This window comes from Equus przewalskii, chromosome 20 (assembly GCF_037783145.1).
Source record: "Equus przewalskii isolate Varuska chromosome 20, EquPr2, whole genome shotgun sequence".
NCBI classification, from domain to species: Eukaryota; Metazoa; Chordata; class Mammalia; order Perissodactyla; family Equidae; genus Equus; species Equus przewalskii.
In genome coordinates, this window is record NC_091850.1 from 57513674 (window position 1) to 57529558 (window position 15885).

At 58.4% G+C, this 15885-nt stretch overlaps 2 protein-coding genes and 1 long non-coding RNA gene across 3 annotated transcripts in view; 1 reads left to right on the forward strand and 2 right to left on the reverse strand.

Moving 5' to 3' along the window:
- Nucleotides 1-2101: 2101 nt before the first annotated feature.
- Nucleotides 2102-8506, reverse strand: LRRC14B (leucine rich repeat containing 14B). The gene is made up of 2 exons (XM_008534373.2): nt 7467-8506; nt 2102-3693 (listed from the first exon to the last, which is right to left on the reverse strand). The coding sequence occupies exons 1-2, from the start codon at nt 8354-8356 to the stop codon at nt 3048-3050; spliced, it is 1536 nt and encodes a 511-aa protein (XP_008532595.1). The 5' UTR covers nt 8357-8506; the 3' UTR covers nt 2102-3047.
- LOC139077892 (uncharacterized) lies at nt 6844-9648 on the forward strand. Its single transcript, XR_011530518.1, has 2 exons — nt 6844-7559; nt 8962-9648. It is a non-coding gene; the product is annotated as an uncharacterized lncRNA (long non-coding RNA).
- A 496-nt stretch (nt 9649-10144) lies between these two features.
- The window catches only part of PLEKHG4B (pleckstrin homology and RhoGEF domain containing G4B), a gene marked incomplete at its 5' end in the record, with an annotated part of 50688 nt that continues 44947 nt past the window's right edge, over nt 10145-15885 (reverse strand). Inside the window, 3 exon segments of the mRNA XM_070587334.1 lie at nt 10145-10970; nt 12726-12848; nt 15610-15849. Coding sequence (XP_070443435.1) covers nt 10672-10970; nt 12726-12848; nt 15610-15849 — 662 coding nt within the window.

A 15885-nucleotide genomic window follows, 5' to 3' on the forward strand; every position in this document is an offset into this window, starting at 1 on the left:
AGGAGTGCATGGGCTGCCTGGAGTTGCAGGCTCAGGGACACGTAGAGGCATGGGTGTTGAGCAGATTTGCCACGTGAGGACAGATAATGCTGCCCCACTAAGGTGCTGAGAGTGCCCTGCTGGGAAGGGGCTCTGACACTGGGGACTAGCTGGGTGGTGGCTGCCTGCAGGCCAGGGGTGAGCGTCATGGGCGATGCCCTGGAATTGGGTCCTGGCAACAGGATTTGGGACTGGCAGAGGCAGGTGGGTGGAACCACTGTGATGCATCAAGACCCAGGTGATAATCACAGCGCTTTCACCCATGGGAAGCTGCCAGGGTGGCTGATGGATAGAGGCTGGGGTCCTAGGATCTAGTGGATGCAGCTGACTCAAGTGTTGCTCAGCTCATATAAGAAGAAGGAAAAAGCGCAATGACGAGAGCTGCAGGCTGCTGTCTCCAGGTATCCTGGCCACATCCACCGCCAGAGGGTCCACTGGGTCTCTAGGTGTCTCCTGGTCTGAGCGTATAGTTGGAGAGAACCATCTGCAACAAGAGTTGTTAAGGCAGGAAGGCCCAAGTGGAAGCTCCTGGATCTGGACCCTCTTTGCCAGGGTGGCAACAGGAAGCAGTGCTGAATTCCTGGAGGAAATGCAATGATTAATCCACCATGAAGGACTCGGGAGGCAAAGATGGTGCCCCCATGTCCTGGATGGTGGTCCCCACAGCGTCCTGGGTGGTGAGCCCTCAGTGTCCACACCATGGTCCCCATGATGTCCAGGAGGGTAGTTCCCCAGAGTCCTGGGCGGTGGTCCCCATCGTGTTGCCATTTGCCTCACCTCTGTGGCCCCTGGGAAGACCAGGTGGATTTGGGCACACGGTAGGCCCCCAGGCTTCACCAGGAGAAGCCCCAGTTGAGTTGCCATGTGGTGTGTTCTTGCCCTCTTGACACTTGGCACCTGAGTGTGTCTTCCTAACCCCACAGCTTGCCTTTGTGTGGGGGCCACACCCTCTGCAGCATGAAAGGCACAGGGATGCTCCTGGGACCTGGCAGATACTCACAACCACAATCATAGCCGCCATCATGTTGGGCATTGTCAAAGCCTCCACATCTTGGGCTGGGCAGGTACAGCGAAAACCCATTGTGGCTGGAAGTGGCACTTTCAGGGTTGGGGCCACAGCAGGTCCACAGAAACAAGTAAATTACACGCACCAGGACAGCCCAGGGGGCACAGGTCCTGCTTGGACTGCTCCATGTGCTTCAAAATTGCTCCAAAGGTGTCTCCCCAGCCTCTTGGGCTTTCTAAGAACGGGTTGCTCCTCAGGGACATGTGCAGGGGGGTTGTTGGGAACATTTGCCACCAGCAGACACCTGTGTGCCCGCCCCTGCCCCAAGCATGGTCCCAGGTCACAGCCTCATCGCTGGGCCCTTCTCTACCACAGCTGCTGGGCTCAGCCACGCATGTGCTGGGGTCGTACCTGGCTGGCCACCCAGAGGACAGGTCTCTCATCAAGAAAATTCCACAGATATAAGCTACTCTGCTCTTCAGAGTTAGAATCAAATCATTTCAAAACTTTGCCCTATGCCTACTCTCTTTCCAAGAGCTTCCTGCAATAGCAAACTCCATGTGCCCAAAAGAGGATTCCAGAGACTTTACCAGCATGATGGATCTGAGGAGATGGCAGAGGTAAGCAGAGACAGGGAAGGTAGTGGTACAGAGGGCAGATCCGATAAGCATGGAGAGCTTCAAGTCACCACTTGCCTCATGTTTCCATCACTCAGTTGGGTGTCCTTCTTCCTGAAAGACCCAGGAGGAGGGTTACTGCCTTCCTCCTCAGGCAGAGCCCTGAGACAGCTCTCCCTCTGGGGACCCACATCCTAGGCCACCCTACTCCGTTGTAGGGAGAAAGGCATGAGACATACCCGGGAAAGGGGTGGAACCACATGGGATGGAGACATACCTGAGGAGGGGGTGGGAGCACATGGGATGGAGACACACCTGGGGAGGGGCAGCATTGAGTTGCACCAGAGGCCAGAGCCTGCTCACACAACAGTTCAAACCCACATCAAGCCTTCATATCTTTTTGGCAAGAGGAGGGTTTGGCCACACGAGTACTAGCCTCTGTCTTGAGAAAATGTTTTATTTTCAGACTCTTAGATCCTTTCAAAAATTCTGAATTGCATTGAAACTAAAACCACATCCAAATAAGCCACGTTTCTGTTTTACTAGTATTTAATCATCCTGATACTCAGCCCTTTGCACAAGTCAGATCTTGGTAGAAACCAAGTTCAAATGTAATTAGCGGCTCCTCAAGCGCCAGGACTCAAATAACCACACACAGGCGCTTCCCCCCTGCCCCACTCCCACTCCTAGGGTCTAGATCTGGTGGAGGTGGGAAACAGGAGGCCAGCAGAGCTGTGGGGGTCATTGCAGTCCCTGAGTTCCCTCCGTGACAGAGGCCTCCCCAGGAGGCCCTTCGGTTCTTTAACTGGAGCCAGAAATTGCCCTGTGCCCGGGTCTCAGCCTGCACCAGCAGAGCGAAGCGTGCAAAAGCAGACGGAAGCCATTGACCAAAGCCCACGTGCCATGCTGGGCTGGAGTCTGTAAACATTCATGCAGACCTCAGCACTGCAGACAGCCGAGACCTGAGGGGCTGACATGCTAACCTCCTGCACCCTTGGGAACCACTGTCCTGTGATAGGTTCTCCCGTTTCCTCCCCGCTCAGCCTGCACCTCACATGCAGCCCTCAAGTGAGTGAGTGCGCTGTGACCAAGACACTGCCCTCTGTTCCCCAGGGCCCACAGTGGTGGACAGCACCGGACCCCTGGGCCTTTCTCGCTCCAGGATAGCCATTGTGCTCTGACACTCAAGTGGCCTCATGTTGCATCTCCTGGAATCCAGGGTGTCCTCTCCTACAGCACCTAACAGATGTCATGTACACCTTTCACTAAGAAATGCTTTGCATGGTGGTGGTGAGGGGTGCGAATGCTCGGCCCAACCATGCACCCAGGGGACACCCAGGGCACCGAGCACTGAAATGCAAGACCTGCCTCGCCCATTCGAGGGCCTATTCCATTTGTTTCAGGGCTCTGGAAAAGTTTTCTAGAGCGGTTTTGAAAGCTTGCAGCAAGAAAGCTCCAAGTTCATTGCTTGTTTCTTGAATGTCTGGATCGAAACTTCCGAAGATGGGTGTCGAGACCTGGATGTCGCCTCGGCCAGCCCGCAGCAGCACGGCACGCAGGTCCTCGGCAATTACGTTGTATTTCTGCTGGTCAAATTTGGACATGGCCAGTTCGTCCTGGGGGTAGGCGGCACCCTCAGGGTAGCAGTCCTTGGGCACTGGGAACTCAACACATTGCAGCTTGGGGAGCTCGCACAGAGCAGCGAAGAGGCGCCTCAGTGCACGGGCTGACAGTGGGTTCCCCAGGAACCGGAGCTGGCTGAGCTCAAGGCAGGGGCTCAGGGCTAGGATCAGCGTGTTCACGTGGCCGTCTTCGATGCCGCACTCCTCCAGGGTGAGGACCCGCAGCGTCTGGGCAGCCCGGCCTAGCAGCCTGAAGAAGGTCGAGGGGAACAGGTTGACCAGGCTGTGCCCACTGAGGTCCAGCACCTCCAGGTGGGTGGCGTGGGCACAGTTGGCCAAGAAGGCCATGTCCGCGTGGTTCAGGGAGCAGTTGGCCAGGTCCAGCGCTCTCAGTGGGGTCCTTAGGGGGCTGCAGGGCAAGTGGAAAACAGGACAGGTGAGAGGCGCTGCCAGCAGGGAGCTCTGGGGCGTTTAAGACAATTCTATCTCAGGGGTCAGCACACTGCAGCCTGAGACCAGATTGCCTGCCTCCTGATTTCACGCAGCCTGAGAGCTAAAATGGTTTTTACTTTTTAAATAGTTGAACAAATCAAAAGAAGAATACTTTGTGACATGAACAGTATATGAAACTCAAGTTGCAGCTTCTATAAATAAAGCATTGTTGGAACACAGCCATGCTCGCTCATTTACATGCTGCTTTGGGCTGCCTGTGGCTGCCCTGGGGCCACAGGGCAGAACTGAGTTGCGAGACAGCAGTGTGGACGCTTGTGGTGCAGAATTGACTTTACCTAAAGACAGGTCTGGCCTCTGTCCTCAGCTCCTAAAATGACAAATCTGTTTCGTCAACAACCAGCTGTGAATGGAGTATAGGAAGTGATGCACAGGTCTCTGCAGAGAATGTCCATCCACACGCTTGTTGTGGGGTAGTGAGACGAGTGTGAAGTGGCAGAAAGTGAGACACCCTGTCTCGCTTTGAATGAAGGCCACAGCCAACACAGTGTCAGGGCTGGGAAGGGCCTTGGAGCCATCTAGTCCAGCCTTAGCACCACCTGGAACCTCGAAGACCCTCCCATGTTGGATGTAGGTGGAGTCAGTGGCCTGGCGTCAGTAAATCCGCAGCCGAGGTGGGACCCTGCTCTGGCTGGCGGTGCTCAAAGTCAGAAACAGCACCTGACCCAGGAACCTGTGAGAAATGCCTATTGGGCCCACCCCACCCTCCAGGGATGCTGGGCCTGGGTCTGGTGTCAGCTGGGTGAGCACAGGAGGGTGTACAGCGTCCCGCTTGCTGTCCCCACCCATCCTCTTGCTGAGGCTGCCTCTCCCACTCGTCTCCCATACCTGTACTCTCTGGGCTCCGAGTACCTCGTGTCTACCCGTCTACCCCACAGACCTGCGCAACTGAGTACCTGGTGTCTACCCCACAGCCCTGCACAGCTAGTACCTGGTGTCTACCTACAGACCTGCACAGCTGAGTACCTGGTATCTACCTATAGCCCTGCACAGCTGAGCACGTGGTATCTACCCACAGCCCTGCACAGCTGAGTGCCTAGTGTCTACCCACAGACCTGCACAGCTGAGTGTCTAGTGTCTACCCACAGCCCTGCACAGCTGAGCACCTGGTGTCTAGCCACAGCCCTGCACAGCTGAGTGCCTAGTGTCTACCCACAGCCCTCTACAGCTGAGCACCTGGTGTCTACCCTCAGACTTGCACAGCAGAAAGCCTGGTATCTACCCACAACGTGCTCTCTGTATCCTCACCCAGCTCTGCATTGGGCAGTTGCTCAGGCTCTGAACTGTGGTTCTGCACCTGAACGGTGGCAAGTGTTCCTCCTTCCATTTCTCTCATGCCCATGTGCATCCATGAGGAAATCCTCAATTCTCTCTCACGTCAGGTCCAGGCCTGAGCCCCCTCACCACCTGCACTGCTCATACCTGGTCCACGCTGCAGCCTTTTCACATCTGGACTCGGCCGAGGCTTCTCATGTATAAAAGGGTCAACAGAGCAGGCCTGACTGCCGACCTCAGGAGCTGGGGTTTGGGGGGTAGGAGGTGGTCCCTGGCCCTAGACTGTACAGACAACAGAGTTCAGTGTGAGCACCTTTTCCTCCTGGGGTCTGGGGTCCTGGTGCGTGCCGGCTGAGGCAGCCATCCGCCTGGCCCAGTTGGGGGTCTCTAATGAGCTCTCTGGTAGCTAGCACCTCACACTGTCATCACACTCAGTGCTGGGCGGTTAAGTGGGTCCAGGGGAGAGGGCTCCAGAGATGTGTACCTGGCCTCCCCCAGACCTCACTCCACGCACTTTTCCCCTGGTGGATTCTGCTCTGTGTCCTTCCGCATCATAAATCACAGCCAAGAGGACAGCTCCCATGAGGTTTGCCAGAGGTTTGCCAAGACCTCTGAGGCAATCACCAAACCCAGGTGGCCTTGCAGGGCCCGGCTCCTCCTAGTGGGTGTCCCCACTCCATCTGCCCTCCTCCCTGCCTTCCCCAGGTCTGTTGTGTGGGCCAAAGAGCCAGAGTGACCTGTGTACACATGAAGCTGGTCACACCGCCCTCCTGTTCACAATCTCCTGCTCTGCTCGCTCAGGAAAGCTAAAGCCCCCCCCACACCCCTCCCTCCCATCCACTCCCTGCTGTCCCCTGACTCTCTCCCTGCTGACCCCAACCCTCTTCCTGCTGACCCCGCCTTGCTGACCCTCAACCCCTCACTACTGACCCTCTACCTCTCCCTGCTGACCCCTGACCCCCTCCCAACTGACCCTCAACCCCTCCTTGCTGACCCCTGACCCTTCCACATCCCCAGCTTGGGTCTTTTGCACCTGTAGTCCCCTGCCTAGAATGCTTCCCCAGGCTGTTGCGAGGCCTGCCCACTCAGTGTTCCCGGGCTTTGCTCAAAGGTCACCTCAAGAGCAAGCCTTCCCTGACCACCCACCACCCCAAGCCTCCGAGCCTGACTGAAACGCACCTCGGGGTCCGTTTGGGCGACGGGAAAGCTCGGCAGGGGCTGAGCCATCCAGACAGCCTGCCAGGCTTGTGATGGGCCGTCGGGCTTTGGGGCACATTCCCCCAGTGGCAAAGGCACATCTGGGATGAGGACTCAGGCTGCCAAGTGCAGGAATGTCCTGAGGGTCCCTGGGAGCTAGCCACCACTTCAGAGTTCTGGGTGTATGTGGGCTCGGTGACCACCCTTTCCTGTCGGGAGGTTGGGGTGCCGTGGGGGATGGGAGGAAAGGAGCCCCATTCCTCTCCTGGCAGACCTGGGCTGGAGGAGCAGGGACGGAGGAGCCAGGGTGCCTGCTGGGGCCAGCTGGGGCTGGCAGCTTCTGGGTTTCCCTTGTATAAAAGAGAAACACCTGTAAGCCAAGGACTCCCTCAACTAGAAAACACAGCTTCACGCTCACTGGCTCAAGGAATAAGCTTAATTTTCTGTAAATTTTTAAAAGTATATTCATGGCCAGTGGTCTCAGGGCCGTCCCAAGGTTCCAGCCCTCGTGTGGTGACCTCCCCTCGCCTGGTAACTGGCTCCCAACCAGCACAATACACAGAAGCGGTGACACAGCACTCTGGAGAGTAGGTGACAAAGACTGTGGCTGCCATCTGGTGCTCTCTTGTTCTCTGATCAGCAGCCGTGTCGTGAGACCTGAGCAGAGGCCCATGCGGCACAGAGCGAGCTGCTGCCAGCAGCCGTGTGCGTGGACTTGGAAGCAGATCACCTGGTTTCCCAGCCTTCAGAGGAGCCTGCAGCTGGCCTCCAGCTGGGCCACAACCTTGGCCCAAACTGCACGGGCTCCCGACTGGAGGCCTGTGGTTTCAGCCCCAGTGTTGAGTGATTTGTCATACAACTGCAGGCAGCCAGTGCAGGAAAACAGGGTGACTCCTATGTTGCTTGTTTGCTAACCAGTGATTTTCTCTCTCACTCACCAACTGAACACAGGCTCCCGAGTTCCCTCAACGCTCTCGGCTTGCACACAACACCAACCTGGCTCCGTCTGTCCTCTCCTGATGCTTTGGCCAGGCATGGAGTAAAGGCCGAGGGGAGCAGGGGGCTCGTAGCCACTAAGTGACCAGCTCCCCTTTTATCGGCGCTCAGGGCATCTTTAGCCTGGCCAGCCTCACCCAGGTGGAGGGGCTGTGAGCCGACTGCACTCGCCCCACCCTGCCCTCCATCCGGTCACCCACTCACCTGAGCAGTTTCCGGATCTTCCCAGTCAGCGTGGAGAAGGCTACACTCAGCTCAGTGAGCTGGGTCATCTGGCTGAGCTCCCAGGCGATGGAGGTGAGGAAGGGGTCCTCGCCACTGGGGGGTGGAGTGCAGTCAGGGGGTGCATCGAAGGCCTTGGCGGGCAGGGTGAGTGAGGTCAGCTTGGGGAAGCCCACCTGGGCCAGCAGCTGCTGCACGTGGCCGGCATGCAGCCGCACATTATGCACCACCTCCAGCTTGCGCAGCTGACCCGGCCCGGCCAGACGCAGCACGTGCAGGAGCTGGCCCGGGCCCAGGCTGTCCGCCCGGAAGGAAAGGCAGTGCACACGTAGTGGGGCTGGGCGTGGTGGGTCCAGGGCCTGCATCACCACCTTGAAGTTGCCCTCGGTGACAAAGAGATCTGCAAGGACCTCAATAGGGTGCCGGGCCCCAGGGGGCTCTGCCTGCAGCTCGCAGCAGGTCCTGGCCAGCAGCTCGGTGCGGCCCCATCTGCCCAGCGCCTTCCCGCAGGGGCACCGCTGCACCTGCACGTCTCGGACGCCTGTGAGGTCGGCCACCCTCAGCCGCTGCCGGCCACCAGCCCAGAGCACGTGGTCCGCAAGGCCCCGCACGAAGGCCTCCAGGCAGGCCCTGCAGGCCCGGTCTCGCAGGTCCTCCGAGTGGTCTGCACTCGGCCCCAGCAGCACACCCAGCCGGCACTCCTCCAGTGGCCAGCGCTCCAGCAGAGCCCGGATCACCTCTGCCTGCTCCAGCAAGTAGCTGGCTTTGAACAGGAGCGGGTAGAGGTTGTGGGCCACACCATCCAGGCTCTGCTGGGCCACCTCGGGGTGGGACACCAGGGCCTCAGCAGAAATGAAGCGCAGCGACCACATTGTGCCTGTCCTTGGGGAAGGCTGAAGGCAGGAGGGAGCTCTCCCTGAGATTCTCCCAAAGTGGTGGGCCCTTTGCACCTATTTTTAGCTGCAGCTGTGGTGAGCAGCTTGCCTTTGGGCAGAGGTGGTGAGCCAGCCCTGCAGTCATCTGACAGCTATTTTGGTCCTGGGCGACTGTTTGGCTCTGGCTATGGAAGTGGCTGGTGGTGGCGTCCTGTCCTTGCAGCGCTCAGTTGGTGAAAGCAGAGCTGCCTGAGTGCTTGGCTCAGCGGGGCCTGTGCCCACTGCAGGGGTCTTGTGCTTGGGAGCTGCAGGAGGCCCATTCTGGGGGTGGCCTCCTCTGGGGGAGCATGTGTGCCCAGCCCTGGGCCTGTCCCAGTCAGAGGAGCAGAGAATGATGTTGACCTTGGGCTAACAGACCTTTCCACGGGGGCCCTGGGGGCCGGAGTCCCTCTTCACCTTACGTCTGGGAGTGAGCGACGCGGCCCTGGGAATGGGGCAGGGGGGCACCTTTGAAAACTGTTTCCTGACTTTAAGACAAATAAGCCAGCTGCATGAGGCGTCAGCACTTTGACTTGTCCTTTGTCTTCCTTCTTCCTCCCCAGGACCAGGGCTGGCTGTCACCTCCCCACTGTCCATGGGAGGGAGCCGTGGCTGGAGCAAGCTGGGAGGGCACGCTGCTCGTCCCTTGCTGGACTGCAGGCTGGGAGAGGCGGCCTCGGCGCTCCCACAACTGCAGGGCTCCCTCGGCAGCGGCTCCCTGTCTTGGAGGCTCCGTGTCCTTGTCTGCAGCCCCAGGACCATGAGCAGGCAGTGCCGGAGGTTAGACAGGGCTCTGCGAGCTGAGATGTTCTCTGGGGCACGGTGCACGGTTACTCGCTCTGAGCAGGCAGAACACACCACCCCAGAACACGCCACTTTGGAATAAGGATGATTTTGTGCTGAAGATGCTTGAACAGCAGCAGGCGTGAGAAGGGCACTGAGCCCTCTCTTGTTCCCGGAGGCAGGAGCCGAAAACGCCACCTCAAAGTCGCCCTCCCTGTGCAGGAGGAAGAATCGTTCTCATCTGGGGGCCGGGGCAGGCCGAGAGGATTCTGCGCAAACAGACCTTGTTAAAATATAACTTTCATCTGCCGTCAGCCTCCCCGTGTGTCTCAGCTGCTTTTCCACAACTGCATCTCTTCGCTCAACTTAGTACAGAAATGCTTAGGCCTACCCACTTCAGGTCATCTGCTTATGAAGCTCCCACGTCACCTAAAACTTACCTCAAATAAATCTTAGGCTTTGCTGTTGTTAATCTGTCTTTTGTTACACAGCCCCAGCTGAGAACCTAAGAGGGGTGGAGAAATACTCTTCCTCTTGCAGCTCCCGGCACTGAGGGTGTTAAATGTCTATTGAATAACCTGAACCCCGCCCCCACCAACACATCACCATCATTTGGGGCAGGGCCAGAGCAGCTGGCTCATGGGCCACCGAGTGCTGGTCTGGGAGGGTCACGGTTGGGACAGAGAGAGACAGAGACAGAGGGAGGAAGACAGAGAGAGAAAGACAGAGACAGAGAGAAAGAGAGAGAGAGAGCAAGAGGGGAGGAGGGCAAGAGGCAGAGAAGGCAACAGGAGGGAGGAAGGAGTCAAGCAGCAATGGTGGGCGATGTGGATGTGGACCCCAGAGTGCACCTGCCACCCAGGGCCACATCCCCTCAAAGTGCAGGATCCGGGCTCCCTGGGTGAGGCATGCAGGTGATGTACAGGACAAAGCAGGACCAAGTAATAAAGCGTGACCACGTGGTAGAAAACACATTCATTTATTTATGTTCCTAAAGTTTGGGGCAAGTCAGCACTGAAACAAAGAAACAGAGAAGACGCCAGCCAGTCCCAAAGGTGTGGCCCCTGCCTGCCACCTGCTCCTGCTGTAGGTACCACTCCCCGAGGACAGGGTTTGGGGAGGCAGCAGGAACTTGTCAAAGGTCTGGCGTCCACCCAGGCTCTCCCTTCAAATGATTATTATTCTCCTCTGCTTGGTGAGTGCTCCTCTCCGGGCACTGTCCATGCTGACAGGACCTCCCAGCTGCTCTGCCCCTGCCCCAACCTGGGGCCATCTGGCAAGCAGGGTATGGCTCGTCAGGCTCACAGGTGGTGGTCGGTGGCACCTGAGCCTAAGGTGAGTACCACTCCTGCCACCTACATGCGACTTGTTATAAAGGAAAGGTCTGGCCCTGAATCCAGACGCACCCCGGTGGGGCTGCCCCTGGGGACCGTCGCTCACCAGCCCGAGTTGCCTGATGGCTGGGGAGACACAGTCCCAGAGGGCTCACCCTACTGTGAGACGCCCGTGCCCGCCTGGGCCTCCGCTCCAGAGCTGGGGGTTCGCATGGCCCTAGGAGTCGGGGAGAGTTCAAGGCAGCAGGGTACAGGGAGGCTGGGCAATGCCCAGCCCACAGGGCCAGGACCGGCAACTTTCAGGCCCAGAGGGGCGTGCTGATGGGGGGCCCGTGGCGGGGGAGGATCAGGAACCCCCAGCTTGAGTGTTTCATCTCCAGACTTCATGCCCAGGTCTGGCCGAGGTTCCTCCGCCCTCAAAGTCCGGGGTTCTCCCTGGAGGAGCCGCATCTCATCTAGACCCATCAGAGGTGTCGAAAGAACAGCCATCGTCACTCATGATCCCAGTTCTCGTCCCACCTGGCCCTGGCCCTAGGTCTGTGAGAGCACAGAGTCCTTGTCCAGGAGGTGCTGCCAGGGTCCTCCCACCCGCAAGGTGCTCTCAGACTCACAGACATGCAACTGAGGTCATGCAAGGACAAGGACAGGGCAACAGGAACAAGCGCATCCTCTGCCAGGCTCCTTCCCTCGTGGCAGAAACACCACTAATCCCTGAGCTCCACAGGTTGGGGCCGAGGGAAGTGTGCAGTGGGGGAGCGAGGAGGGCTGCACCTGGAGGCTGGGGGTTGTGTGGGGGTCTCCACCAGCCCCCTCTGCCCACCCCCTCCTGTTGGAGGAAGGCCTGAGCTCTCAGAAATAACCCCAATTGCCCTCTTGGCTGTGCCGGTTACCAGAGGGTTGTTTAGGCAGCAAGACCCCCGGGGGGTTAGTCGGGGGATGCAGGGCAGGAGAGCAGCTCTGCCTGGCCAATACCCTCCCCGCAGTGCTGTTGATGCCTGCCCACCATGCAACCGCACTTCAGAAGCTTCTGGAACCAGGTGGAGACACAGCCAGGCAGCCTGGGTGGTGGCGGCTGGCCCCTGCCTTAGGGATTACGGTGGACGAGATAATCCCCATTACTTCGGGGGAAGCCAGGAAAGCCCATTACTTACAGAGGGTTTTGCCTGCCAGTCAAACCACTGTCCAGAAGCCTAAGACATGAGGGATTTTGTTCTGGTGGAAGGGGAGGGAATGCTAACTAGAACAACGGCACTGGTCATCGCTAGTGATCTTGGGACTAGAGACCTATTCCTCAGACACTCAGCTCAGCACACCCTCAAATCGCACCTGCCCTTCTGATGTCGCTCAGGAGGCGAAGTGAGGGCATCTTCCCAGAACTGGGGACGTGCATTCAGAGTGGAGAAATCTATGACCTGGGGTGGGTAAAGGCCAGCTGATGGCACAGGCCAGGCCGCGTCCCGATGTGAAGGTCTCTTAGAAAGAGGTGACTTGTGGCTTCCTCTCTGATCTGCCCCTCCCTTGATGGCCTCAGCCCTCCATCTCAGGGGTGGAAGTCCCTGTGTGTCATCCAGGGAGGTGTCTGTCTGGGGTCCCTTGGGCTCCCTACAACATGCTGGGGCAGATGTCGAGGCCCTCCTGACACCCCATCCATGCAGGGAGACTGTGACTTGCCCAAGGGTGTGACCTCGTGGGAAGGGCAGGATTTCGGGCCATGTGAGCCTCCAGGAAGCACCCTTCTGGTGGAGCCTGACCTGCATCCTGCAGCCGTGGGTTCCAGCCTGCTCCTCACTGTGTTTAGGAACCACCTTGGCTGACCTCCAGCCCTCCTTCCCTCAAGACTGCAGGGCTTCTGATAAGGAGGGCAGCATCCAGGCCCGCCTGGAGTAGGGGGCACCGCCACCCTGGAACCCTCACATGCCCGGTGGCACAGGTGCAGCCTCTATGTGGCGGGAGAATCCAGGTGGCCAAGAGGCCAGCCAACCTCCCTCACTAAGAGACTCAGGACAGCCCAGGAACGGAGCTGGCCTCTGGTCTCATAGCTAGCCTGCCCATGCCCGGCGCTGCGGGTAGAGCTGATTGCTGCACAGAATGACCCACGGGGGATTCTGTGGTCCCGGCAGTCAGCATCGCTCAGGTAGGCACTGTCCCACGAGCACCAGGCCTCTCCTGTGGTCTCAGAACAGGGGGACTCACCGTCGTGGTGAACTGACCTCCATGGAGCTGTGGCCGGCAGGTGCCCTCGTCAGGGAACAGCTCTGGGAGAGGCCGTGGCCCAGGGAGGCTGGGGTCGCTGTCATCCGACATGCACTTCGAAGACACTGAACTCCCTGTACCTGCGAGGAGGAGCCGCATTAGGGCTGGGCCATGGAGGCAGCCCATGGTGCTGGGTGCTCAGGGGCCCCTGAAGCCTGTGATTTGAGAACGAGGCGCTTCCTGCTCTATGGTGGATTCATAACGGGACAACCCGCGAGGCTGGGCCAGAGCAGAGGGGCTGGCGTTGCTGGAGGCCAGACACCACTTGTGCTCATGGATAAGCGTTTCCTGCTTGCTGAAATCAGAGCAGCTCCAGTGTGGATGGAGGACCAGGAGGGAGGCACTTGGCTGCTGCCTCCACCACAGCAGGCTGCCAGCTCACAGGGGCGGCTCTGAACAGTCAAATGGGAAACAGAAAGTGAGCCAATGAGGGGCCATGTGCCATAACAAAACTGGAACAAGATGGGGGTGGAGGGGGTGCGGCCTCCTGAGGTCTCCTTCCTGCGGGGCTGTTGGGGCTGTCCTGTGTCGCCCCAGGCCGAACTGCAGCCCAAGGGTCAGGTGGTGCGGTGGCATCCAGGCCTGTGCTCTGGGCCCTGCCTGGAGCAGTCACAACCTCTGTGTGGCTGGTGATGGCTCTCCTCATGCACTCCTCTGGGGCAATTGAGAGAATCCCTCCAACACAGCCTGCCTCCTCGTCCTCACATCCTGGCTGCCATGCCCGGGCCCGACGGGAGGCTGCCACAACCCAGACAGGAGCCACCCATGGTCCTGGAGCTGAGGGACACGTTCAGGAGAGTGCAGTGGCTCTGGGCTGGCAGTGCCGCCGGGTACGCCCCCTGAGCAGGTGCCAGGAGTGCCAGGAGTGCTCTTCTGAGCAGGTGCCAGGAGTGCCTGGCCCACCTGGGCTCCCTGACAGGTGCCAGGTACAGAGATGCCTCTGTGGTCTGTGGCAAAGCCCTCAGAAGAGTTTTCATGGTGGCGGTGGCACATTTTGGGCTCTAGAGTACACTTGTCCCAGGCAGCGTGAGCCCAAGGACGGGCTGCATTGGGACTGTGGAGGGGGTTTGCTCAGGTGACCTCGTCAAGCTGAGGAAAGCGGAACCCGTGGTCTCCAGGCTGCAGCTGTGGCGATTCTCCACGTGCAGGCTGCTGAGCGGACCAAAACTGTGAGCTCTGCCAACACAGCCTTCCTCCACACGGGACTGTGTGCTGGCTTGTACTTTCACAAAACGCTGCTTTGTTGGGACGCCAGCGACATACAGCAAACTGCACATCTCTGAAGCGTGCGGTCTGACAGCTGTGGACACACACACCACCGTGAGCACCCTCCATGTACTGTGACACACGCGTGTGTGGCTCATGGTGACTTTGTGCCCGTTTCCACACTGCAGTGGGAACTGACTGGCAAGTCCAGGCGCTGCTCTTCCTCCTGGGCGCTTGCTCTGTCCCCTCTCCCTCCTCATCCACTTCTTTCAGACTCAGTGCCTCTTATCACTCCAGTTTATCTCCTTTGCTGGTGTGTTAGCTGTAACTCTTTTGTCTGTTATCTTGGGAGCTGTTTTGGGTTCATAATCTACATCCAGTGTGGGTCTACCGTCAGTGGCGCTGCAGCCCCACGAAGCCTTGGGCCGGCACTCCCCCACCGTGCTGCTGTGCTCCCACAGGCCTCGAGTGTATCGACGCTGTGCTCACGCTGCACTTGTCCCCTTTCCCAGGCTGTGAACAGAGGAGGATCTGCACAGCCCCGCAGGCCTCTTCTAAACACCCGGTGTCCCTTTCCTTCTCCCCGAAGGCCATCCTTGAACATTCCCGGTCTGCTGGTGATGAGCTGTTCTAGCTTCTGTATCTGTGAAAATGTCTTTATTTCACTGTTTTAGAAAGATGTTTTGTGGGTCATGAATTCTGTTGGATGGTGCTCCTTTAGTCACTGGAGATGCTGTGCATGGTCCCTGGGGGCTTCCCATGAGGCCCTGCTGCCGCCCTCTGCTCCCCTGGCTGCTGGGACTTTCTCTGTGCAGTCCGACTGATTATTCTCCCGTCGTGGTTTGTCTCCTTCCTCTGTGCCTGTCTGGTACTCAGACTGGAGGTCGGACAGTGTGAATTTACCTTGTCAGGTGCTGGATATTTTTGTAATCCTACAAACCTCCTCGAGCTTTGTTCTGGGGTCTGGTCAGGTTACCTGGAAACTAATCCTCTTGGGTCTTGCTTTCACAACCAGGCGGTGGGTCAGGAGCAGTGTCCTGTCTAGTTACTCTTTCCTCTTGAGGCCTCACCTGGGGCCCCGTGAATCTCGATGTCCCTGTCTGGCCGGTGGGGACAGGCAGGCATGCGAGCATGCGGGCGTGCCCCCCACTTCTCTGAGGTTTCCCAGCCCTGCGTGGCCTCCTCGCAGGCTGTGCTGACCAGCACAGTGCTGGACTCCAAGGGGACCTGTCTTGCTGCTCAGCTTTCTCCTTTTCTGTCCTGCAAACCAGCTGCCTTGGTCTTCCCCACTCGGGGGCTGCTGGGCTCCCCACACTGTGGCCTGGGAGCCCTCCAGGCAGAAATGGGGTGATCACAGGCTCACATCATCTTCCCTTCTCTCAGGGTCACTGCCCTTTGTGGCTGGATGTCTTGAAATCTCTTGTTTCATGTATTTCATCTGTTTTAAATCTGTTCCTTGTTACTTCATCTTGGGTGCAAATGGAAGTTTTGCATTTTTCAAGAAAAGTTCTAATTTGTTTGAAAACTTTTGGAAGTATATAAAATCAAGTGAAACGAACATGTGAACCGGCTCCCCCACCCAAACGTGCCACTGGGGGCTGGGGCGCGTGCTGCTCCAGCACAGACGCCACTCACGTGTAGAAGGCTGGCTCCCCATCTCCAGCTCGTCCTCCTCAATGCAAGTGCTGATGTCAGGCGGCCAGGGGCAACAGGCCGGGCTGGTGGATGCCTGCAGGGTCAGTGGCCCCAGCGCGGAGTAGGTCTGGCTGCTGGAGGAGGAGGAGGAGCTGCTGTCCAAGATGGTGGAGTGTGGTCTCTTGAAGCGGGTGAGACAGTCACGGGAGGGCACAGCTACGGACACTCGGGTTTGTGACCCTAGAAGGGGACAGAAAGCAGGTTGGTCCGGCTTCT